General features: G+C 42.6%; 11 protein-coding genes and 1 non-coding gene across 12 annotated transcripts; 6 read left to right on the forward strand and 6 right to left on the reverse strand.

Annotated features, from left to right (window-relative positions):
• Nucleotides 1–502: 502 nt before the first annotated feature.
• Nucleotides 503–2,908, reverse strand: PSP1 (Psp1p; the record flags this gene model as incomplete). Its single annotated transcript, XM_448077.1, has 1 exon — nt 503–2,908. One exon carries the CDS (start codon nt 2,906–2,908, stop codon nt 503–505), a length of 2,406 nt encoding a protein of 801 aa, XP_448077.1.
• A 440-nt stretch (nt 2,909–3,348) lies between these two features.
• GMC1 (putative oxidoreductase) lies at nt 3,349–5,100 on the reverse strand (the record flags this gene model as incomplete). The annotated part of the gene is made up of 1 exon (XM_448078.1): nt 3,349–5,100. The coding sequence occupies one exon, from the start codon at nt 5,098–5,100 to the stop codon at nt 3,349–3,351; it is 1,752 nt and encodes a 583-aa protein (XP_448078.1).
• Nucleotides 5,101–5,351: 251 nt separating this feature from the next.
• On the reverse strand, nt 5,352–5,471 carry tL(CAA)8. Its single transcript has 2 exons — nt 5,434–5,471; nt 5,352–5,395 (listed from the first exon to the last, which is right to left on the reverse strand). It is a non-coding gene; the product is annotated as a tRNA-Leu (tRNA).
• A 404-nt stretch (nt 5,472–5,875) lies between these two features.
• On the forward strand, nt 5,876–7,015 carry LPX1 (triglyceride lipase; the record flags this gene model as incomplete). The annotated part of the gene is made up of 1 exon (XM_448079.1): nt 5,876–7,015. The coding sequence occupies one exon, from the start codon at nt 5,876–5,878 to the stop codon at nt 7,013–7,015; it is 1,140 nt and encodes a 379-aa protein (XP_448079.1).
• A 466-nt stretch (nt 7,016–7,481) lies between these two features.
• OST3 (dolichyl-diphosphooligosaccharide--protein glycotransferase OST3) lies at nt 7,482–8,525 on the forward strand (the record flags this gene model as incomplete). The annotated part of the gene is made up of 1 exon (XM_448080.1): nt 7,482–8,525. One exon carries the CDS (start codon nt 7,482–7,484, stop codon nt 8,523–8,525), a length of 1,044 nt encoding a protein of 347 aa, XP_448080.1.
• A 237-nt stretch (nt 8,526–8,762) lies between these two features.
• TCB1 (tricalbin) lies at nt 8,763–12,353 on the reverse strand (the record flags this gene model as incomplete). The annotated part of the gene is made up of 1 exon (XM_448081.1): nt 8,763–12,353. The coding sequence occupies one exon, from the start codon at nt 12,351–12,353 to the stop codon at nt 8,763–8,765; it is 3,591 nt and encodes a 1,196-aa protein (XP_448081.1).
• Nucleotides 12,354–12,663: 310 nt separating this feature from the next.
• On the forward strand, nt 12,664–14,877 carry YVC1 (Yvc1p; the record flags this gene model as incomplete). The annotated part of the gene is made up of 1 exon (XM_448082.1): nt 12,664–14,877. One exon carries the CDS (start codon nt 12,664–12,666, stop codon nt 14,875–14,877), a length of 2,214 nt encoding a protein of 737 aa, XP_448082.1.
• Nucleotides 14,878–15,235: 358 nt separating this feature from the next.
• Nucleotides 15,236–15,862, reverse strand: VPS21 (Rab family GTPase VPS21; the record flags this gene model as incomplete). Its single annotated transcript, XM_448083.1, has 1 exon — nt 15,236–15,862. One exon carries the CDS (start codon nt 15,860–15,862, stop codon nt 15,236–15,238), a length of 627 nt encoding a protein of 208 aa, XP_448083.1.
• Nucleotides 15,863–16,325: 463 nt separating this feature from the next.
• Nucleotides 16,326–17,999, reverse strand: PTC5 (type 2C protein phosphatase PTC5; the record flags this gene model as incomplete). Its single annotated transcript, XM_448084.1, has 1 exon — nt 16,326–17,999. One exon carries the CDS (start codon nt 17,997–17,999, stop codon nt 16,326–16,328), a length of 1,674 nt encoding a protein of 557 aa, XP_448084.1.
• Nucleotides 18,000–18,324: 325 nt separating this feature from the next.
• TMA46 (translation machinery-associated protein TMA46) lies at nt 18,325–19,344 on the forward strand (the record flags this gene model as incomplete). Its single annotated transcript, XM_448085.1, has 1 exon — nt 18,325–19,344. One exon carries the CDS (start codon nt 18,325–18,327, stop codon nt 19,342–19,344), a length of 1,020 nt encoding a protein of 339 aa, XP_448085.1.
• A 656-nt stretch (nt 19,345–20,000) lies between these two features.
• FUN26 (nucleoside transmembrane transporter FUN26) lies at nt 20,001–21,242 on the forward strand (the record flags this gene model as incomplete). The annotated part of the gene is made up of 1 exon (XM_448087.1): nt 20,001–21,242. One exon carries the CDS (start codon nt 20,001–20,003, stop codon nt 21,240–21,242), a length of 1,242 nt encoding a protein of 413 aa, XP_448087.1.
• Nucleotides 21,243–21,646: 404 nt separating this feature from the next.
• On the forward strand, nt 21,647–23,875 carry PMT2 (dolichyl-phosphate-mannose-protein mannosyltransferase PMT2; the record flags this gene model as incomplete). The annotated part of the gene is made up of 1 exon (XM_448088.1): nt 21,647–23,875. One exon carries the CDS (start codon nt 21,647–21,649, stop codon nt 23,873–23,875), a length of 2,229 nt encoding a protein of 742 aa, XP_448088.1.
• Nucleotides 23,876–24,324: the final 449 nt, after the last annotated feature.

Below are 24,324 nucleotides of genomic sequence, written 5' to 3' on the forward strand. Positions count from 1 at the left end.
AGGATACTCTCTTTTTTTGTTTTACAACTGAATGTATTTTATTTTATATGAATATGTATAAAAGCGTTTAGATAAGAAATAGAAAAAACTGGAGGAATCAAAAACAAATTAGTAAAATAAGAAGGTAAAAGTAGAAGTATTATGGTAGATCATGTGAGAGAAATGGTCCTTATAGTCTATCAAAGAGTCGTTTTAACATGATTTGAATTGAGATAAAAGAAAAGAATAATAATAACATAACGCAAGTTGTATAATAAAAAAAAAGAGGAATATGAACTATAATGTTCTAAGTTTTTCTATAAGTTGGCGTGTCAGTACGGGTAGGAATAGCCATGTTCCAATAATCTATTAATATGAACATAATAATAACACAATAGGGGGTCTTGTTACAACTTTTTAACTCCCATTCTTTTTGAGGGCTGTGAAAAACAAGGAAGTCTTATATTAATTCAATAACAGCCTTATCAGACAAGGGTTGAATCACAGCGAAAAGGAGTGTATCCTAATAATCAAAATGGGTCTTGAATAGTTGGTTGACAAGTTCTTTATAAACACCAATTTGGAAATTGTCCAATTCCAACTTATTCAATGGTGGAGCCAGAACAGAACTATTATCGCTTTTCAATGGTGCATCTTGAACCTCCATTTGATTTTCACCATCAATCATATTCTGATACATATTCAGTTCCTTGTGATCTTTATCATAGTACTTAGTATCGACTTCCAGGTTGTTAGGAAGTGCGCATAACCAAATTCTAGTTTTATAATATTTGAAAAGCTCTTTGATAAGATCTCTAAAATCATTACGTTCTTCGCACAAGTAATAGAAAGTCAGTTTTTTGCGGTCAAATTGGAATTCGGCATTCAAAATTTTAATGTTCAAAGCCATCTTAGATCTCTGATTGGAATTGTCGTTCTCCTTTTCGCCTTGTTGAGAGCCATTAATAGTCTCATTTAAGGAGCTCAATTTGCTGCGAGCAATGTGCATGGCTCTCAACTCGTCCTGAAACTTATTGTGAAGGTTGGTACTCACCTCCCATGGTGTAGCAAATCTTAAAACCTGTTTAGATGGGATTATGAGTTCTGTTAGTTCAACAACGTCGTAAAGTTTTGGATTGATATCTGGCGTCTCACCGCTTTTTGAGGCCTCTAATAAACCAATAAAATTATCATTTGATATATGTTGGTTCCTATTAGTAATTAATGAATCAAAATGGATCTTCTTCTTCAAGAAATTAACAAAAAGGGCCAAGTTCAGATCTACTGAAGGTTCAACAACCAAAACTAAATCCTTACCACGATCACCATCAATAATTACAAGGTCTCCTCTCTTCATCAGAAGATTAGTTGTTTGAGGTGTAGACAGTAATTCAAGTTTACCATTTTTTAAGGCAACAAGTACCAAAGGTTTGTACGAGGCATTCCCACCATTGGTTGGATCATTCCCATTTTCGTTCAAGTTTCCATTCTCCTCACCATTAGATTGCTTGCTTCCCTTATTGAAATAATTACTGTTACGAGATTTCAAGAAATCCAGGAAGCTCAACACAGAGCTCGAAGTATTTTCGTTATCATTTGTAATCACCAATTGCTCCTTAATAAAATCAGCAAATTTGAAAACCTCTTTACTAGAAAAATAGTTAGCACCACACTCCAAATAAAATTGATGTAGTTTTGGAGTTGAAACAATTTGTCTCCCAGCAAGTAATAATAATCCAGTTTCATTCTGTAACTCTTCATAGTTATCCTTACAAATGCTGAAATCTAATGAGCTTTCAGATATATGGTTTTTTGAAGTATTCTGATGTGCACCATCATTCAAATGAGAAGACTTTACATTTTCAAAGTTGGATCCGTTATTGTAATGATTGAAGCGAGAATTATATTGGTCTTGTTGTTGTTTGGAAGCGTTATATGGGTACTGTTGTATATCCTTTTGACCCTGTCTGGAGCCAGGATTATTCTGGTGAGGGAACCTCTGATTATTTAAAGAGCGATTCTGGGGGTTATAATTATTCTCACCCTTCAAGTTTAAATTATTCAGTAGTGGAATTATATTAGACGTGTTCTTATAGCCGTATGGCATAGTGTTTTGTACAGTTGCCGTTTGATTAGGCATTTGGCCGTATATTTGAGAGGGATTGACCTGCATGAAAGGGTCCATTGCTCCAGCAGCAGAGCTATGATGCCTTAGTGCAGCGATACCATTGGGTATGGGATTGTTGTGGATATCATACTGACCATGGATTAAAGTATCAGAAATATATGACGATCTACGCCCGTCATTTCTGTCCTGCTGGGCTTCAAATCCAGAGAGTGCCGTCTTTGGGTTATTCCAGGCACCAGCAGATTGATTGCCGTTTGAATAGTCCATATGATCCTGCCCCGGGTTAGATTGATATTTGTGCAACGTCGGTAGCGCAAATTCGCTGAACGGCGAAGAGTGGCTGTTACTGTTGCTAACATCGTTACCATTACCCATTTTATCGGACATGTTATAGTTTGAGAATATATCCTGGTAGTTACCATTGCTATTAGGATCCAAGTTGTTTTGATTGTTGTTTTGACTCGGGTGATTCTGTTGTTGCAGTTGTCCTTGACTGTTGAAGAAATTGCTCGTTGGTATCTTTCTTTCAGTGTCCATAGATGTCATCTTCAAGCCAGAAAACGTAGGCATACGGTTTCTACCTTGTTCTAACTTAATACCATTCTTGTTACTCTTGAAACCATTGATAAAATCAAATTTCCTCTCTTTGTTCTCGTCGTCTTCGTTACTCCTGTGCGCTCTATTCTGTAAATCCGTAAGCGACTTGCCACTGCTGTTCTTAAACAGCAGCTTCTCGTAATAGTTGCGGAGATCGGCGTTATCAGATATACTCGTAGTACTACTGATAGATGGCAACTCCATTTGAAATAGCTTATCCTTCAATATTTTCCCTCAGTCCTGCCTTGTTTCTCAACTGTATTTGCTATCAAGTTTGGTTTTTTTTTCTCTTCCTCTTCCTCTTCCTCTTTCTCTTTCTATGGAAATGACACAGTATTAATAGTGCAAGCGCAGTGTACTGGTAAGTATGGCGCTTAAACGATGTTCCCAAATTATGATTACTAGTCAACGTGGTGTGTTTGCAGTGCCTCTTAAAGCTCTAAAAGACTTCCCACCTGAAAAATTGTCCTTATTGGGGTTCCCTTTCGTGATTTTCATGGAGTTTCCCAAAGAATGGCCGGAGGCATCGGTTGTCTCTTTCTTTTCTGCGGGTGCTTACGTGTGCTGTGATGATAATACCGTCATTCTCTGTCTATTAGACTAAAATACATGTAGCTACATACAGATATATGTCTTTTTGAAATCTATCTCATGATGGTGTAGTACATCAGTATGTCCACGCAGACCATGATAGATATGTATATAAGGAGTACTTTCGTCTTGTTATGTTTTATCGGGTTCGCGTACTCAGTTGCTTCTTCCGTTGTAGGGTCAGACTTTGCATTCCCTTTAACTCTGAACATGGCACCCAGACCCTTTGATACGTGCCAGTCAACATGGCAATGTAACAGCCAGTCTCCTGGCTCAGAGGTTCTTATCCTGAGCACTACAAATGATCTGCCAGGAAGATTGATACTGTCTCGGAACATGGGTGACTGCTCTGGGTGTGTTTCCCAGTACTCCATGTCTTCACGGTACTTCTGTTGGGCTTCGCGGCTGTCGAACTTTCCTTCCCCGCCTTTACCAATGGATATTACTTGGAACCGGTGACCGTGGAGGTGCCATGGGTGGCGCATGTGTTCAACGGAGTTCAGCACTATGTCTACCACATTGCCTTTACCTTCCGGCAGCTCAATGGGCTCCTTGAAGTAGTCACTTAATGCCTTGCCGTTGAGCAAAAACATCCCAGTGCCATACTTTTCTTGAATCTCGGGGTCTCTATAGTAGTCATAGCTCAGTTCGACAGTAGTGTTGGCCTTCTCCGCGACTTCAAGGCCCTTGACCTCATCTTCTACAGGCTGAAAATCTCTATACTTCTCAAGTTTGTCCAGACCAGGTAGACTGTTGATTCTAGGTATAGACGTTTCCGCAGTTAAAGTTCCGGCAACGTGCTTCGACGCTAACCAGGCCTGCTTTGCGTAATAGCCCATCATCTTGTTACAACCGTTTATCATCTGCAATGCCTCGTTCTCACCCTTCACAACAACCACAGAATAGCGCTGGCCTACCGCCATGGAAAGCGTATCCAACACATATGGCTTGATCAAAACGCCGTCCGTCTCGAATACAACTATCTTGTGGTTGGGGAAGTTAACAATCTGCGTACCTGACATACCACTGTTGACAAACCTGATGAGAGCATACTTTGTCGACTCCGGTATGTCGATTACCTGGAATGTTGACCTCTTGCCGTTGATCAGGGAGTCATCTAGTCGGGGATCCCGGGTTCCATCGGGCGAAAGAACAATTTTTGAGTTGATGTCAAGATTCCAACTGTTATACCAGTCACTCAGTGTAATTATTTGTTCAGTCATGCCGGTTCTTAACTTCTTCTTTGCATCAGATAGAGTCATCACGCCGTTAGTGTCCAGCACACTGGGATCTCCGTCTATCGTGGCCAGAATACGATCAAGGTATGTGTGGTATCTATCGCAATCCACTAGGAGCACTCCACGCAGCCCGTCTCCATACTGGACTGAACTATGCGAGTGATACCAGTAAGTCCCGCATATTGTCTCCGGGATCGTGATGTTATACCAGAACTCCTCGCCCGGCGCTATGGGGTCCTGCGTGATCCCCGGAACACCATCGAGCTCATTCCCAATCCCTATCAGACCATGGAAGTGCAAAGCTGTATGGCAGTACTCCCGCAACTGCTCGTCGGTTTCCATGGAGACCAGCTCCTCCGCAGAACAGATGTTGTTCACCACTTTTAAGTTGATAGTATCGCCCGACTTGACCCTTATTTGCGGCCCATACGTATTCCGCCTGCCATTTATCGATATTATCCGCCTGCCATCCCTGTTGGTCGCAGAAGCAACATTGAACACCAGCTCATGTGTGGTCGATGCCACACACACATATAAATTGACCAGAAACCAGAAGTACATCAGCATGTTTCCGCATACATTTCAATTAGTAAGTTGAATCCTAGTCGTCAGTTTCAAAGTACAGGGCCTTGATCAAAAAGGAACTGTCTTATGGGTATTTGGTGTCCTTATTTGCAATAGGACTCATTGTGTCTTGACTTCCTTATCGGATGTTGAAGGCTTTATTATGCTATTGGAAAAGGCACTCGCTAAGAAAGTGCCGTAGAAAGAGTATTACCTCTTTGAATGGTGAAAAAATCAAAAATCAAAAAAATTAATGGTTGCTAAGAGATTCGAACTCTTGCATCTTACGATACCTGAGTGCTCCTGAGTTTGTTAATCCAGTAAGTAATGTTTCAACTTGAATCAGGCGCCTTAGACCGCTCGGCCAAACAACCATACTGTATTTGGTGGAAATTTGAATGCGTCTGGTGATGATACCTTCTTGATCCATAATTTTGTTCCCCAGGGTATATAGCAGCTTGGCATAGCAGTCTAGCCAGTCCCTGTCCTTATAACAACATGTAAGAACAATATTTCTGCCTTTGAAGTTGTATATATGGTTATCCTGGCCATTGGGAGATATCTGTGTACCATGGGTTTCACGGGTTTGTGTATGGCTCGGAGTTTAGAAGGCGATGGCTGATTATGCCCGGTGGTTGGAGTATAGTCATCGCACATCGGAGACCATACTCTATTGCTCAGAATGTACATATAAAAGACATTTTGTGGGAAAACATTACTGAGGTTCTCCTTGTAACGTATGCCAATTGTTCACAGCAGGTAGGTATTTAAAAAAATAATGGAGGCTAGGGTGAACGAGAAGTACGAGAGGGAAGTGAAGACCACTGCTGCTGTATGGCCACGGTCCCGGAATGCTGTGCTGAACCCAGATGTTGATCGGTTGTGTGTGGTGTATGAGGTTTTCACCAGGTGTACTGGTAATGGTGGCTCGAAGAAGAAGAAAGTCAACCTTGTGTTCTGCCATGGGTCCGGTATGAACAGGGCCATATGGGAGTACCACGCGGATAGAATTGCCGACTTGAACAGCAACTGGGTTGTCGATAAGATTGTGGTTATTGACCAAGTCAACCACGGTGATTCTGCGCTGTTGAATAAAGGTAGGCTCGGTTTGGAGTTCGACTGGTTCGATGGTGCAAGAGACATATGTAAAGTGGCCGAGGAGGAGTTTAATTTCATGAATAATTACAATGTCATTGTTGGACACTCGATGGGTGGGTTTCAAACTCTGGCAGCTGTGGCGCACAACCCTAATCTCTTCCAGTTGGCCATTGTCATAGAACCTGTCATAATTAAGGACCCATCGCAATTGGAACCCAAGACAGAGTACTTATTCTTCCCACCTAACTTCTATAGAGCTCTGACCGCCAAGATGACTGACAATTTTGACTCAATGCAGGAGTTTGAGGAGTTTATGGAGAAGAAAAGCTTCTATGTGAAAGTCCATCCCGAGATAAGAAAGCGGCTCACCGAGTTTGAAGCTATCCAAAGACCAGACGGATCTGTGGTTACTAAGATGAAGAAAGTTCACAACTTCATGTGCTATGCAACTGATAATACATCGGCAAAGAGAATGGTGCAGTTGATGCCATTTATTGGCATCCCCGTGGTATCCCTAGTCGGGGCAAGCTCGAGATGGACCCCGCCTGTGAACAACGAATACGTTAGAACACGCATTCCTAACTGTAAGGAAGTGAGTGTAGCCAACGGCGATCATCTCATGAACTTGGAGATGCCAGATACTATTGTGGACTACATCAGTAAGCATATCTCCCAGTATGTAGCTAACCCACCACAAAGATCGGAAGGAGACTATGTGCTAGATCACAACGGGTCTTTAGCTGAAAGGAACCAATTCTTAGATAATTCCTACAAGCATTTTCTCAACAAGATAAGACTTCCTCAGAAATCCAAACTTTGATTGTCTTGCACATATGCGCTGGCACTGTGCTTACACAAAATCACCCAAAAGGGAAAAAGACTAACTGCAATAATATTCATGATAGTAAATAAAAAGTAACCGGTTAAATAGATAAACAATTACATATTCAATACATGTAAATGGTATAATATTGCCTGCACTCAATACTCCTGTGCTAAGTGCGTATATTTATCATATCCAACGAATAACACGTTACCGGATTTTTTCACCGAAATTCTGAGCCTGTCGATCATTGCTGGAGCAATTCGCTGGAGGGATAAGCAACCAGCAATGACGGGAACCATCAGAAACATGTTCAATGAGCAGTTTTTGTCGCTCTGAGGGATATTAGCCGCTGCTACAAGTCAATTGGCCACTCTGGACGTTACTGTTCTTTATTAATTATTGGATTTCCCGTTCGAAACAGCAAAAACGGCCGAGAAATAATCACAGTGTGAGAAAGCAAATGCAAATGTTTAACTTTTCTAGGCTAGTGGCCCTTTTGTTGGTCCTAGTCAATGTTTCCCTGGCATTGTCTCCAAAGCAGTTCAATAAAGAAAGATTAAAGTACAAGGACAGTATTATTGACCTGAATGACAGAAACTGGGGAAGATTATTGGCCAATCCTAAAGAATCATACTTGGTGACAGTTTTCACTGCCACTGGTCGTCAATATGGTTGTACAATGTGTACAGAGCTTGCAGAACACTACGAAACAGTAGTAAGATCCTGGTTTGCTGACCATCCTGATGGTATCTCCAAGAATGACGGATCCAAGTCGTTATTCTTCGCCAAAGTTGACGCTGTAGACCAAAATGTGCCTGAATTATTCCAAAAATTCAACGTCGAGCAAGTGCCACGTATAATTATCTATGAACCAGGTAAAGGTGATCCTCAATACAAATTTCTTGACATTCAATTGAGTGGTGAAAATGTTGTCGAGACCTTAATTGCTGGTATCAAGGAAAGCACAGATGTCCAGGATTTCGAGATCCATGAAGAGATCAATTGGAGTTCCGTTACTATTACTGGTGTGGCTACTTTTGCTACTGTTTTATTGGTTAAGAAGCAGAGTACATTGGCCCTGAAAATATTCACATCTAGATACGTCTGGGGTTTTGGTACCATCTTTTTCATTATTGCCATGCTTGGTGGCCATATGTTCAACCGTATCAGAAACACTCCTGAAGCTGGTATGGACAAGTTAAAAAACGTTATTTACATCTTGCCAGGCCAAATCTCCGGCCAATATGCTATTGAGACTCAAATTGTAGGCCTACTATATGCTGTCCTATGTGCATTGATAGTTGCCCTAGTTATGGTTGTCCCTAATGTTTCTAAGAAGCTGAGTGGGCCAGAAAATGCTAAAGAAACTGCACAAGTGATAGTTACTATTCTGACTGCTGTGTTCATTTATATGTTCTTTGCAGCATTCACTAAGGTGTTCGAAGTTAAGTACACTGGCTACCCTTACACATTGTTGAAGCTATTCAACTTCTTTGGTAAATAAGACGATTTAGAGTTCGTACATTAACAATTATAAATTTCAACATTTGTGATATGTAGATATCATCTTTAAATAGACAAATTCATTTCCTTTTGAACTCAAGATGTAAATATTAGATAGAGAAAAGTTGATACAGTGAATTAAAGTGTCATATATAATATAAGGTGTAGAAATAAACGATTTCGTGTTCAACTGTATATGAGACATTGTGTCTTGGTAAAATTCATGGTTACATATCCTTCAATCATCTTCGTTATGCTTCTTAGATTTCTTTAATCCTAATCCCCTTCCGATACCTTTACCGATTTTTCCTACAGATCCCAATCCACTGCTAACAACAGTTGTACCTGCTTTTAGGCCGCTACCAATAGATTTTACTGGTGCATCAGCGACTGTTTTTTGTTCACTGTCTGTTAAAGTCACAAATCTAGGGGAGAACTGGAATTCCAAGTGTACAATACCACCATCTCTTCCCTCGTCGTCAACCACTGGGACATCTAATGTGGTCGTGTTGTGTGGATCAATCTTAGATAAAGGAATAGTAGCACGTCCAATGACATCATCAGCCGATGCAGCATCCCAGTCCATGACCTTCAGGTAAAGGACGTCATAAACACGATTACGAACTTCAATAACACCTTTCTCATTCCAAGTTGGGTTAAGTGTCTTTTTGATCGTTTTGGTTTTGAAGCAAGCATCGTCTTCATCATTGTAATAAAATTTCAAGAATGGATCCGAATAACCATTAGTATCTGCAGATAGTAGGTTTTCAGCATTCTTTGCGATAATTGTTAGATCACCACTGTTGCTCATTAAATCTTCAGGAGGTAAGTCTTCGATATCCATAGGGAACCACTGTACTTGTAACATTAGCTTTGCTGTGTGTTGTCCTGAAAGTGTTAGAATTGATGGCTTATAGTAACTTTCTCTCAATAAGTCAATAGTAGATAGAGTGACATCACATAATTTATCAGAAGTCTTACCAGAAAACTTATCTCTGGTGACTTTGAAGGTAACGACAGAATTGTCTAATTCTTTGATCATGACATCACCAGTCCAACCACTATTAATGGTTCTGCTAGTCAGCTTTGGACTAATGAAACGTGCATGGGCGTTACCATCGAAAAATGATTGAACATAGACTCCAATATCTGGGACGTCACCACTCAAAACAGAAATTGCAAGAATACCAATCTTATGTTCAAGCAGTTGATCAAGAGATAATTTTCTCTTATTGTTGTGCATCTCCTCAATTTCCTTGATTTCAAGCTCCTCTTCCTCGAGTTTTTGTTTTTCCTCCTTTGACAGTTTACCGTCGGTCAGCAACTTACGCTTCTCATCAAGTTTTGCTTTTCTTTTTTCAGCAGATTCTATATCTTGAATCTCTTCCAATGTCAATACAGGTAAAGTTGGATAGAATGAAATCGAGTAGGTAACCACACCCTTGCTAAATTTCTTAGCAGTCAAGCGACCTTGCCTTTGAGTGGAATCGACCTTAGTGTCGTATCTGTCAAGTGAATTCTTCTGAAAGAAGTCATTTAACTTGATGTCAAACTGACCCAGAGTACGATCTTTATTAGAAGTTTCAACATCCATACATTCCAACGTGATTCTTTGGTTTGGTGATGTTAATGCAACATAAACACCTGTATTCCAAACTGGATTTGTTGTTTGTGCGTCGAAATCGGTTCTACCTCTCTGGATACCGTTAACCAAAATTTTAGCATATGGATCGATTTTACCGATTTTTTCGAGATTCTTTAAGTTACTTGCCTTATTTACGAATACTCTCAAAGCACCAATTGGTGGAGTGTAAGCAATGGATTTGTTACCAACATCTAGCATTACTGGTTTCCAGTAAGTAGTGACAGTTAATCTGGCATTACCATGAGCCAGAGGGATATTTTTTTGTCCGATTTGCGTTCTATCAATTAAGTCAGATAGAGACTGTAAAGTGGAGTTAATGTTTTCACCATTCTTATCTTTGACAACAAACCTGAATCTGGCTTTACGGCGATCAGTGATAATAGCCTCATACATATCACCCCAAGTGATAACACCTCTCTTTGGACTGCCTTTAGCTGTGCTCAATACCATAGTGGAGTTGAAGTATACCTCAACGGAAGCCGAGCCATCCTTGTCGACAATACTTGAACCTTCATCGACGATGATCTTAGCCAGACCTGTGTTCAAATCTGGTGCATCTTCCACAGTACCATCTGGTAGTTTCTTCGATGATAATGTTGGGAAGAATCTTAGGTCCATGGTCATCTTACCTACAGGTTTCGAATTTCTCAAGAATTGTTGAGATACATTCCTTTGTGTAGGCTTATCGTGCAAACTGTTTGCGTTGTACTCGATTCTACCTAAAATCTTGTCCTTCAATTTTTCACGTCTGTCATAAACTGTAATGGTCATTGGATCAGTGAAAGATGGCAATAGCATGTATATTGTTTCATTCCAAACTGGGTTAAGTGTATCTCTAACAGTTCTTGTACGTGCAACTTCCTTTCCGCCCATCTGAAATGTGATATATGGATCGACACTTGTATCAATCATATTGTTGACACGCTTTAGATCAGTAGCGTTCTTAACTGTGATTTCCAGAACACCTACAGATAATGGAGACTCTGAAACCAATTGAGGAACATTTAGTTGCAAAGAAAATGGGGGTAATAATATAGGGCCTGCGTATTTCCTAGCTAAAGCCTTTGCAAGGGGCATTAAACCTGGGATAGCTAGGATTTCCCATCCGAACAAATTGTTACCCATGAAATTGGCAACAAAGTCGATATCTGGGATCTCCAATAGTTGGATATTAATAGTTTCCACATGAGGGAATGGGGTCATAAGCTTGAATCTAATTCTGGTCTTAGCTTTGAAAGCCACATTAGCCACGGTAACAGGTATAGTCATACCAAAGAGTTTTGCCTTGACTAGAATCTTCTGGTTGACGTAGTTCTTCATCTGCTTAGCGTTCAGGTCAGATAAGTCATGTGGTGTGAATGATAGACCCCAGTCCATAACCACGACATCGGAATCAGTGTTTGGGAAAGTCTTTGCGTAGTCAACTCTTGGGGGTTTGATACCTAGAGTGAACTGGGCAATCCATAGAGCCTTGATGAATGCTGGAATGGAGTCATTTGTGGCCAGGATATCGTTGACCTGTTCGCAAACCATCTGGGAAACAGCGGGCTCAATGATAGGCCAGTATTTGTCCAGCAAAGTGTTCAACCACTCCAGGGATTCGTAGTCGTCCTCGATCTTCTGGACGGTAAACTCCTTCTGAACCAATTCTCTGATAGAGGCACGGTTTTTCTTTGCGGAAGTTCTGTAGTACAACGCAGAGAACAGAGTAATGAAGAAAACAGGGGCCAGAGAGAACTTGAAGTGGCCCACTGCAAACGACAACACACCAGCCAGGAAATATATGGCGACGTTGTGGTACCAGTCACCGTAAAGTGGCTCGGGAAGCACGTTGTTCAGCAGGGTGTCGCTGTTGGCGTCCATCAGCTCATCCTCCAGCGTCAGCTCATCCTTCTCTTCCCAGCCGCCCATCTGCTTCCACCCCACATACGCAGCCCTCTTCCGCTGCCTCTCAAACTCGTCAACCAGATCGCCCGCAGAAACCTGGATGTTCTTGCTCACCTTCAGCTCCTGCTTCGCAGCTATCTCCTTGATATCCCCGTCAGCTTCCTTCTTATCCGCTTTCAGCATGTCATCCTGGGTCTCCCGCGAAGAGCTCATCGTGATCTCGCCAATACCCTTAAACATAATCCCCTCGTCATGCTGAGAGGACTTGTACCCAGACGTAGACGCCTCATCCACCATCTGTTTTTATCCTTAATTGATCTCTTAAACCTCGCCAATGAATCAGCACCTACCCAGTACTGGGTCTTCCCCAAAACCTGGGGGGAACCCAGCCTATTTCCTATTTATACTATCCCCTCAGTATTTTTTTTTATTAATTCCGTCAAGAACTACCCACAGCCCATGAGAGTTTCCCAGGATCAACCCTCAGTCCCCTTTGTGCTCCCCTCTTCTCTCCATTGTTCTCCCAGGGATCACCAAAATTAGCTTACCTGCGTTCGATCCCCGGTTGGTGCCAGTACCTCCCTTCCCAGTTGTACCTTTAATAAGGATGCTTAAATATAATCCCCCCCATAGTACCGTACTTTACCATACTTTACCTGTGCTTTACACTTGGGGCTTGTTGGAGCAACTCATGTCTGAACAGTTGCCGGTGGATAATGAGGGCTGCCAGCCCGCGAACAGTGGGTATAACGTCGAGGCACCTACGTCGAGGCAGGTGCTGCGTGTTGCGTTGAACTTGAAGTACCTTGTGGACAAGGTAGTGCCCGTTACGTATGGGTGTGATGAGATTGAGAGTGACCACTCGAGTGTGGTTACGCCTGCCGTGGTGCAGCTGGCGCTGGAGGCCTGTGGCGGTGATCCCGAGGACAAGAAGAACCGGGACAAGTACAGGGCCGTGGTGGTGTTTGCGCTGTTGAAAGTGTACGGGTGGTACAGCCAGTTGGCTGCCACGGAGCTGCACAACGCTGAGCTGTATGAGTCCCGCGGTGTGGCTGCCCAGCAGCTGTGCAAGATAATTATCGACCAGGAGGAGATGAACGACTTGCACTTCATGTTTATGCAGATGCTGCTGAGACGGTACACCATCAATGAGAACGACGAGGACTCGGAGCCCGCCAACGCCATAGAGCTTGCGTCCGACATGCACTGCACCATCGTCATTGGCTCGGGCGGGTTCCAAAGGTGCTTGACGTGGCTGTGGCGCGGGTGGATCATACAGAACAGAAGAGACCCGACTACGTTCATCAGAGACGAGACCGTGTCCTCCCCGTACTTCATAGACCACTTCAACCCGGACAGAATCAAGACGCCCAAGTACCAGAACCTGCTGAACATCTTCTTCTCGATCCTGTTCCTGGTGCTATACACAGTGGTGGTGAACGGCAAGAACTCCGTCACGGTGTCCCCAATTGACCTGCCAGAGCTCGTTTTTTACTTGTTCACACTGGGCAATATCCTCGAGGAAATGACGAAGATGTACTACATCGGCGCGGCATACTTCTCCTTCTGGAGCAGCTTCAACCTCACCATGTACTCAATCATATCAGTCTCCTTCGTTTTGAGAATATTGTCCGTCGCGCCATTGAAGCTGCACAACCCGTCGGAGTACTGGGACAAGATATCCTACAGGATACTGTCCTGTGCCGCGCCATTCGTGTGGTCCAGAATGCTGCTGTACTTGGAGTCCGAGCCCTTCGTGGGCGTGATGTTAGTGGTCCTGAAACACATGATGAAGGAGTCGGCTGTGTTCTTCGTGCTGCTCGTGCTGATAATGGTAGGCTTTTGCCAAGGGTTCCTGGGTTTGGACTCGGCAGACGGTCACCGTGAAATCACAGGAACCATCATGGAAAACTTGACAATCGCAGTCCTGGGCCTCGGTAGTTTTGATAAGTTCAAGAGGTTCGCACCACCTTACGCAGAAATTCTTTACTACAGTTACTACTTCATCGTCTCTGTGATACTGTTGAACATCCTGATTGCACTCTACGCCAACGCTTACCAGCGTGTTGTCGACAACGCTGCTGACGAATACATGGCGCTTATGGTGCAAAAGACCTTGCGGTTCATTCGAGCCCCCGATGAGGATGTCTTCGTCGCTCCGCTGAACCTTATTGAGCTGTTGTTTTCGCCGGTATTCGCATTTCTGTCAAAGGCAAAGAAAAGTCAGTTGTCTTATTATGTCATGATGGTTATATATAGTCCAACGTTGGTACTGGTGGCTTTGTCCGAGGTCAGAACTTCGAAAAGAATCAAGTACAACAGGTTGAAGAATCTACCGGATGACGCTAATGAAGTTGATACTGCATGGGACCTAACAGATGGATATGTAGATGAAGAAGATACGCTATTCACAAGAAGCCACACTTCTGGAATCAGAGCAACGAATAAGAAGAATAAATTCTCTTTGCAGGTTCAAAGAGAGGCAGAGGCTAAGGATCCAAAGTTCTCTGTGCCTCGAGAATGGTACTCAAAAGTTAAGCACATCTGCCACAAGCATGAACAGGAAAAATGCGCCTCTGATGACGGCTCGAATGACTTATCAGAGAAAGTATCCGAACTGCTAGTGAAATTGAGTAAAGTTGGTTTGTCTGTCAATTCTTCTGGAAGTTCAACTCTTCCTGATGAAGTATTCAAGGAATTCAAAACTGATGTGGAGAAATTGGGCAACATGGTACAAGAGCTAAATGACTTGAAAAGAGAGCTTAAAGATATTTCTGATATGAAATCTTTACTCAAGGAGATTGTAAATCAGAAAAAGTAAATAGTTATATAAATATATTCATCTAAATACGTCCGCCTGTATCTTGTTTAAGAATATAAATTAGGCGTTGAAATAATCACAAACTCAACTAATTGATTAGTATATTAAAAGTCATAGATATTGTACACAGTAGCAACAAATGTGTTTTGGGAAGCCTACCTTTTGAGAAATGAATAAAGACGATCAGGTAAACTAGTGAACTTTTGGAGGCAATGAATAATTAGAATTAGAAAATACTGGATATTGCATTCAAGGGTTACTAAGTTCTCTTTGTTTAACTTTTTATATAAATGCTTAGATTTGTGGGTATATCACAGATCTAATAATGAAATGCATGAACTAAAGATTATCTCCTTTTCTAGCAACTACAGCTTGAGTTAGCAGCAGGATTATTTACCACTGATGTTAGGTCTACTCTTTGATTCTCATTAGCATTATTTGGAACATTTGCTTGGTTTGCGGTTTTTAAGGGTACTTTCTCACCAATGGCCAGGAATACATCTGTGATATTTTCTCCCGATTTGGCACTAGTCTCGAAGAATAATAAGTTTTCTTCCTCTGCAAGCTTTTCGGCCTCTTCACGAGATACACTTCTCTCGGTACCATTCTCTAGAACATCAATTTTGTTCCCCACTAGTGCTATAATTATATCTTTGCTAGCTTGTTCTTGTAACTCTTTCACCCAGTGACGTGCTTTTATGAATGATTGTGGCTTAGTCACGTCATATACAACAAGTGCCGCCTGTGCGTTTCTATAGTACATTGGTGCCAGAGATGCAAATCTTTCCTGGCCCGCCGTGTCCCATATCTCAAACTTTACTGTATGTTCATTGATAGTAACTCGTTGGGTCAAGAATGCGGCACCGATAGTAGGCTCTTTATTCTCTGAAAAGTCATTGGATACAAACCTCAATACGATAGAGGATTTCCCAACTGCTGCTTCACCCAATAGTACCAGCTTCAGAGATGTGATATTGTTGTTCATACTTGCTGTCTATGTTGAACTTCGATTGATGTTGATACACTATAAACTTCCGTTTCGTTTCTTTTTTTATCCGTTGTTACTCTGTCGCGCCAGATAAACTCCAATAACAGTTCCTAAACCAGATTTAGTTTTATTTCCTAAGCTTAATAACAGGAGCTTAGATTTGTGTGTCGATTTTTTTCTTTGCTACTGGAATATGCAAGTCCTGTGCGATGGCAAATGGGTATTATCCTTTTATTTGCCCTTTATTGAATAACTGAAATCCCTTTAATAAGCCCTTTGACGTGAAGTATGATGTCAATGCGTAACCTTGATGATGATTCAGTTGGTGTCATGGTATTAATATAGTTCGTATATGCAACTGCAAGAAGGATTCATTAAATCATTACTTTATATACAGATGATAGTTGGTATAAATATCATAGATAGAAGTGTATTACTTGCGAGGGCAGCCATATGTTTCTTACAACTTTGATTGCACAGGGGTGGTGGCATCAAGGTTGGGAAGTATTGTCTGGGTATCGGGAACCACGCTGCTATTGTTTTCGCCAAAGAATGCCACGGTCACAGTAAGGTCATCCCTATACTTTCTGCTCATAGGAGCTGGGATGCTCACAAGTGTTGAAACGTACTCGTTTTGTCCACCTGCGCTTAGTGCGTTTCTGATCAGATGAGTAGCTACATTTGCGTCCTCTAAGAAGTATGACATGTTTTCCAAGGATTGATCCTTACGGTATCTGAACGCGGGTCTCTGAGATTCGCTGTCCGTGCTTAGATCCTTGACTTTAGGTAGCTGTTTCTTAAATGACAGGCTCTTCACTTTAGTGTCATCAGAATGTTTCTCCATCCACTTCACCACAAGTGCAGCTATCTCTGTGTTACTCAAAAGTTCGAACAGCCCATCTGAAGCCAGAACCATGAATTTTGTGTTGTCGTTGACCTTTGCAGTGGTGACAACAGGTTTTGCTGTCACATAAGGAGGCGTCTTAAAATCTCTAGGTTCTTTTCTGAAGTACAGCTTCAAGTGATCAGGTAAGTCCGATAGTTTCTTCCCATCTATCTCTTTTACTTTATATCTGTAATCCCCAAAGGCCCTGGAGGGTTGTAAGGACCCGAGGACTCTGCCGTTGCGTACCACATTGTCCTCACCTGGGTGTTCGCTTCTTATCCGTTGCACTTCCTCTAAGTTGTCACCAGTCTGGTCAGTAGATAATGACTTAACATACCATTCGCCGTTAGAATCCAGTCCACCGATTAGGGCACGAGAATCACCTGTCACTGCCACTTTCACCGTGGATTCGTAGGAGTTATAGACTGCTAGTAACGCACATGAACCAGAGATGGCTGGCAATGCAGCCAGCATGTTGTCATTAGTAGGTTCTTTCAGTAGTTTTCCCAGGGAGTGGTACACTATATCATTGTCTAGTTGTACAAACCCCTTTTCAAGGGCTACATCAAAATTCATGTTATGTGTATAGTCTGACGTTAGTGCTTTATTGTGCTGCTGGTATACGTCGGCGATCTGGTGAGCCACGTATGGCACCAGGTCTGTAGAAAGCTTGGCTGAGGTGAACGCACCGCTGTGGCCGTCGAATATCCCAAAAAAGTACAGATCGTTGTCGAACGCTTCATCTTCGCGGTCCTTCAGGGGCTTGCTGCCATCAGGGCTAGGGAAAGTAATTAACTTCTCTACGTGATTGTCCTCAATGGGGTTGTTGGAAGGCAATTGCGCGACATCGTACCGAACAAGCCCTTTGTTCCTCTTCACAAAGAAACTTTGCTCCCTGGCCCGCAACCGTCTATCCACTTCCTCCTGGGACAAGATCTTGAAATCTGCGTTGCTGTTCTGAGAACCACCACTGGAGCTTATCAGCTTCCCGCCATCGTTGTGTATCGTGGAGTACTCCTTGAACGCCTTGAATACTTCCAGCGGGTTCCGCTTCTCTGAGAAATATGAGTACGTCAAGTACATGAGCCCGCCACTAACCAGCGCCAAGTTCAGCTCCCGCAACAGCAGCGTAGAGCTGCCCAGCCGCGCCATGGGCCTCATGTGCAGCCCTCTGCTCCCAACTCTCAGGGCACCCTTAGCAAGCTTGCTGCTCTTCTTCAAATTAACTATCCTGCTCAATGAAGACATCCCGCGCTTGTATACCTGTAGCAATACTGGGAATACAGCATGCAGCAGAGGATTATTGAAGTACCATTCCTTGTTGTACCAGCCAACCCAGGCGATGAGACTATGGAGGAACCCTTTAAAGATAGGGCCATTTCACACGTATCATGTGACTGAAAAATTTTTAGCGAAATTTGGTTGTGAATTGCGATGAGCAAAGATGGAAGGTATAGTGTTTAGGTTATAAGTCTGTGTGTCAGTGGTGGGGGGGGAGAAGTATTTGAAGTGCGTGGTACTTATTTGTGGATGGCGTTTTAGGCTAGGATAGCACACTAGAAGAGATAGAAGGATGCCACCTAAGAAGAAGCAGCAGCAGCCTGCTAAGAAGAAGGACAATGTCGACAAGACGTTTGGTATGAAGAACAAGAACCGTTCCACCAAGGTTCAGCGGTTTATCAAGCAGGTCCAGGCGCAGGCTGATCCTGCGAAGGAGGAGATGAAGCGTAAGAAGCTGGAGGAGAAGAAGATGAGGGAGGCTGCTGAGGCGGAGCGGAGGGCGCTATTTGGTAATGTTGCTGATCAGAGGATACGTGCGGGCGTGGATCCAAAGACCGTTGTTTGTGCGTTGTTCAAGATGGGTAATTGTAATAAAGGTGCCAAGTGTAAGTTCTCGCACGATCTTAACGTCGGCAGGAAAGTCGAGAAGAAGGACTTGTACCAGGACACCAGAGATGAGAAGGAGAAGGATACAATGGATGACTGGGATGAAGAGAAGCTGAGGAAAGTTATTTTGTCGAAGCACGGTAACCCTCGTACCACGACTGATAAAGTCTGTAAATACTTTATTGAAGCCGTCGAAAACGGTAAGTACGGTTGGTTCTGGGTGTGTCCGAACGGTGGTGACAAGTGTATGTATAAGCACTCCCTGCCAGAAGGTTTTGTATTGAAGACCAAGGAACAGAGAAGACTGGAGAGAGAAGCGCTGGAGAACCAACCAAAGATTACATTGGAAGAGTTTATTGAAACCGAAAGAGAACGCCTGGATAAGTCTAAATTGACTCCAATCACAATGCAGAATTTTGCCGAATGGAAGAAGAAGCACGTTATAGAGAGACTGAACGCCATGAAGGAAGAGAACAGTAAGAAGAAACCCTCTGGTCGTGAAGTAGTCCAAAAGCTTCTTGCAGACAACAAATCCTTCGACGACTCCTCTGTTGCGGAAACCGCCGGTACAGAAGGCACAGCATGGGATCTTACTGAATTCACAGAGGCTCTCAGAAAAGCTGACCATGCAGATGATGCCAACATTAAGGATTACGGTGATGGTAGCAACCCAACTTTTGAGATAACCAAAAAAATTGAAGCATAGGTAAACAATAGGTTTGCCAATTTCTATTTGATGAATTTTCAGTTAGCAAAAGAGTTTGCCCATCAGATGAAGGGAACTAATGAAGGAACTGGAGTGAGTACCCGGTGCTCCTCTAGCATAATGGCATGGGTGTCTGAAAACACACCGTTGTCCATTCTACGCATTATGACATTGTGCCAATAAATGGGATAGTTGTCCATGACTATCAATTAATTGTCGTCATCTCTATATATTTGGGTGCTATTTCTCAATAGAAGAAAAACAACCATAGAACATAGAGCATTGCATTATTTTGTTTAAATATTTAACAACTATAATAATTTAAAAAAGAAATAAAAACTTAATAATATACTACATCCGGATTAGTAACTTGACCTGCATAGAAGCGTCGATGAACCTACATAGTTTCGATGAGTAATGCGTTTCGGTATAGTCATCATAGAAAACGGAGTTTCGAGCAGCTCAATGCGCGATCCTGTGGAATAAGCAGTTGGTCTAATTATAGATGTCATCGAGCAAACAATACATTGCAAATCAGCTACGGGGAACATCGATGATAGAGACCGATTCATTGGTAATTTGTGGATTTGATAAATGTGTATCCCGTGGTTATTACAAGTTGAACGGTAGGCAACGGTAACAGGTGCGTGGAAAGGATGAATCATGATGCTATTGATTCATTGGAAAATGTTGGTCTTTGGAAGAAGCTAAGTAACCTCGAGTACTTCACCTTCTGCATGATAGGTATAGGCCTGTTGTGGCCTTGGAATTGTGTGTTGAGTGCAGTGCTCTATTTCAAACACAGTTTCTTTCAGGATGTGACGAATTGGGCGAAAGTGTTTGCCAGTTCAATGATGGCGGTCTCGACCATTACGTCGCTTGTGTTTAACGTATGGTTGGCAAACAGACAGAGGAACTATACGCAGAGAGTTGTTCGTGGGCTAGTATGGCAAGTGATGGCGTTTGTTGTCTTGGCTATAATATGCATGGTCCACAATATGCTGCCGATGTGGTTTTCCTTTCTATTCATCATGGTTGTGATTCTTTTCAGTTCGGTTGCCACTGCACTGACTCAAAATGGTATCCTTGCCATTGCCAATGTCTTTGGATCAGAATACAGTCAGGCAGTGATGCTGGGCCAAGCTGTCGCCGGGGTTCTGCCGTCTGTGGTACTGTTTGGCATCTCCTATATAGGTGACTCCACGGCTGCGGAGACTGGGGAACAAAGTCAAGCTGGAATCATCGTATATATCATCACTACTGCAATTGTTTGTGGTATTAGCACCACATTGTTCAAGTTTACGGGTATTGGAGGGCAGTTCATGGCGATTATGAGAGAAGAGTCCATAGATGTTGATGACAACGACGAACAAATTCCATTCCGCGTACTATTTGACAAGTTGAGACTATTAGTTTTATCCATCTTGTTGACATTTGTGATAACATTAATCTTCCCTGTATTTGCATCTACGGTGCGATCCACGGGACTCGGTATGAAAGATGAGCATTACATGCCATTGATCTTCACACTGTGGAACCTCGGTGACCTCTACGGAAGAGTGCTTGCCGACTTACCCTATTTCCAAAGTCCCTCTTTCACACCGTTAAAGACTTTTATTTATGCATTGTTAAGGTTCTTACACATCCCATTTTTTTTCTACTTCTCATCAAGAAATGACGGGCACTCTGTGGCGCTGGACATCGGCTACATGCTCTTGCAGTTTGTCTTCGGCTTGACCAACGGCCACGTCATCTCCCTGAGCTTCATGAAAGTTCCCCAGGTGCTGGACAATGACCTCGAGAAAGAAGCTGCCGGTGGCTTCACAAACATATTCGTATCAGTAGGTCTAGCACTTGGAAGCCTGGTCAGTTACATATTCGTCTTCCTGATAAATTAGGGCATCGGGAAGAAGACCCCCCCCTCTGTAGTCATTAGTCATATTGTCCCAAGCGTATTCAAGACATTAAAGAAGCACATCACATAGTATTTATAGGTTCTATCTAGCAAAGCTAATAGCTAATGTCTATTAAGGGCAGGGCTCAGATGCCTTACTACGTTGCGAACGACTGGGCAAGTCCCTCTATGTCAGAAGGGTTCGCCAAAAAAAAAAAAGTCGTCATTGTGAATTCACCAAGAACTTTTCTCTTCTTTTGGTGGATTGTTGTCTGGACGTTACCCAGGACTTTGGACTTACAACCCATTGGATTGACTTATATTGGTGTTATGTTGTAGTACTTCGCAACATATATTGAGTGGGAGAAGGGAATCACCGCTCAACGATCGCTTTAATAACAATTGACCATGTCTTCCACTGGTTTCCAGGGCAGTGAGAAGAGTGATGCCGAATTGAAGGCTAGAAAGCAGACGTCGGTAGACGATGTCCTGATAGAAGAGAAAGAGGATACGTCGAAGCTGAAGGATGCGAAGGTCTCGCAAAGTCCACTGCTGCAATTGGAGGCATACCTGATGCCGCTTGTCTTCACAGGGTTGGCTCTGTTTGTCAGAATGTATAGGATTGGCATAAACGGTAATGTGGTGTGGGATGAAGCCCATTTTGGTAAATTTGGTTCTTACTACTTGAGACACGAGTTCTATCACGATGTGCATCCACCACTGGGTAAGATGCTAGTGGGTCTTTCCGGTTACTTGGCCGGTTACAACGGGTCCTTTGACTTCGAGTCCGGACACGAGTACCCTGAATATGTGGACTTCGTCAAGATGAGACTGTTTAACGCTTCTTTCTCAGCTATGTGTGTTCCATTGGCCTACTTCACTGCTAAGGCAATTGGTTTCTCCTTGCCTGCCGTGTGGTTGTTCACCTGTATGGTGCTTTTTGAAAACTCCTACAGCACTCTGGGTAGATTTATCTTGCTGGATTCCATGTTATTGTTTTTTACCGTCGCATCTGTATTCAGTTTTGTGATGTTCCATAACCAAAGATCTCGTCCTTTCTCTAGAAAATGGTGGAAATGGCTCTTGCTGACCGGTATCAACCTTGGTTGCACAATCTCTGTCAAGATGGTGGGTCTCTTCGTTATCACTCTGGTCGGTATCTACACTGTCATTGACTTGTTGCAGATGCTAAATGAGAAGAAGATGTCTTGGAAGTCCTACACCGGTCACTGGCTGGCAAGAATCGTCGCGTTGATCTGCGTTCCAATGGCTGTCTTCATGATTTGCTTCAAGCTGCATTTCGACCTATTGTGGCACAGTGGTACTGGTGACGCTAACATGCCTTCTCTGTTCCAAGCTGGTTTGGTCGGAAGTGATGTCGGCGGAGGTCCTCGTGATGTGGCCATTGGTTCTTCTGTGTCTATTAAGAACCAGGCTCTGAGCGGTGCTTTGCTGCACTCCCACGTCCAAACTTATCCAGAAGGTTCTAACCAGCAACAAGTCACCGCTTACAGTTACAAAGATGCCAACAACAACTGGGTATTCCACAGAGTGAGAGAAGAAAGCCTATGGGACATAAACGAAACCGACATCGAGTACGTTGTCGACGGTGCTGTTTATAGACTTGTCCACGCCAACACCCAAAAGAACTTGCACACACATTCCATTGCTGCTCCTGTCGATAAGAAGAATTGGGAAGTTTCTGGTTACGGTAACCATACTATTGGTGATGCAAAGGATTACTGGGTTCTGGAAATTGTAGACCAAAAGGGTTCTGAAAATACAACTCAGGTTCATCCTTTGACTACCTCATTCCGTCTAAGAAACAAGGAATTGGACTGTTACTTAGCTCAAACTGGTAACCACTTGCCAGAATGGGGTTTCAGACAACACGAAATTAGTTGTGTCAAGGATCCTTTTAGGAGAGACAAGAGAACTTGGTGGAATGTTGAATCCCATGAAAATGAGAAACTTCCAACTCCAGAAGAGTTCAAATACCCAGGTTCTGGTTTCTTGAAGGATTTCATTCACTTGAACTTGGCTATGATGGCTACCAACAATGCTTTGGTTCCAGAAAGTGACAAATTTGACTATTTGGCATCTTCTGCCTGGGAATGGCCTACTTTGCACGTCGGTTTGAGACTATGTGGTTGGGGTGACAACAATCCAAAGTACTTCTTGTTGGGTACTCCGGTAACTACATGGGCATCATCTGTTGCTGTAATCTCTTTCATGATTTTGTTTGTTGTTCTCCTACTGAGATGGCAAAGACAGTACAATGATTTCTCCAACAAAGATGATTTCAATTTATTCCTGATGGGTGGTTTCTATCCAATTCTTGGATGGGGTCTACATTTTGTCCCATTTGTCATCATGTCAAGAGTCACCTACGTCCACCATTACTTGCCAGCTTTGTACTTCGCATTGATTATCCTAACATACATCATCGACGCTACAACCAAGAGATGGATGAAATCAAAGTGCGGAAGTATTATGAGACTAGTGGTCTTTGCCATCTCGATAGCTTCTGTAGTTGGTTGTTTCTGGTACTTCTCACCAATCTCCTTTGGTATGACTGGTCCAGCAATAAATTATCATTACTTGAAATGGGTCAAGACATGGCACATTCATGACTAAACGAAAACACAATGATTATTAGTTTTTTGTTTAATTTTCTTTTGACTATTGGACAGCAGTAGATAAACTCACATTACGGAAAGCTGATGAAACAGAACGCTCTAGCCCGATTTTTATCCTCTTTCATATACATATTTAATTATATACTACACTTTAGATTTTAAAAGAAAAACAAACAGTATTTGTACGATATAAATCCCACTCAGCAGTTTCCAGATTCATTTTATTGGCAACTATATTGTTCTTATACAGCCCATGTTATGCATATAATTGCGTATATCAAATACTGGTGTGTTATCTTCGCTTTTGCACTCCTTTCAAAAGTTTAGGGCGAGGCCAGGAAAAAAAGGAAGAAAGCATAGGATTTGACTTGGGAAATAGTTGCAGGATTACAGAACAGTACAGTGTCTATATGATTTCCACATAAGACAATCTTGTTGACATCATAA

The sequence above is a fragment of the Nakaseomyces glabratus genome, chromosome J (assembly GCF_010111755.1).
Source record: "Nakaseomyces glabratus chromosome J, complete sequence".
In the NCBI taxonomy this organism is placed as follows: Eukaryota; Fungi; Ascomycota; class Saccharomycetes; order Saccharomycetales; family Saccharomycetaceae; genus Nakaseomyces; species Nakaseomyces glabratus.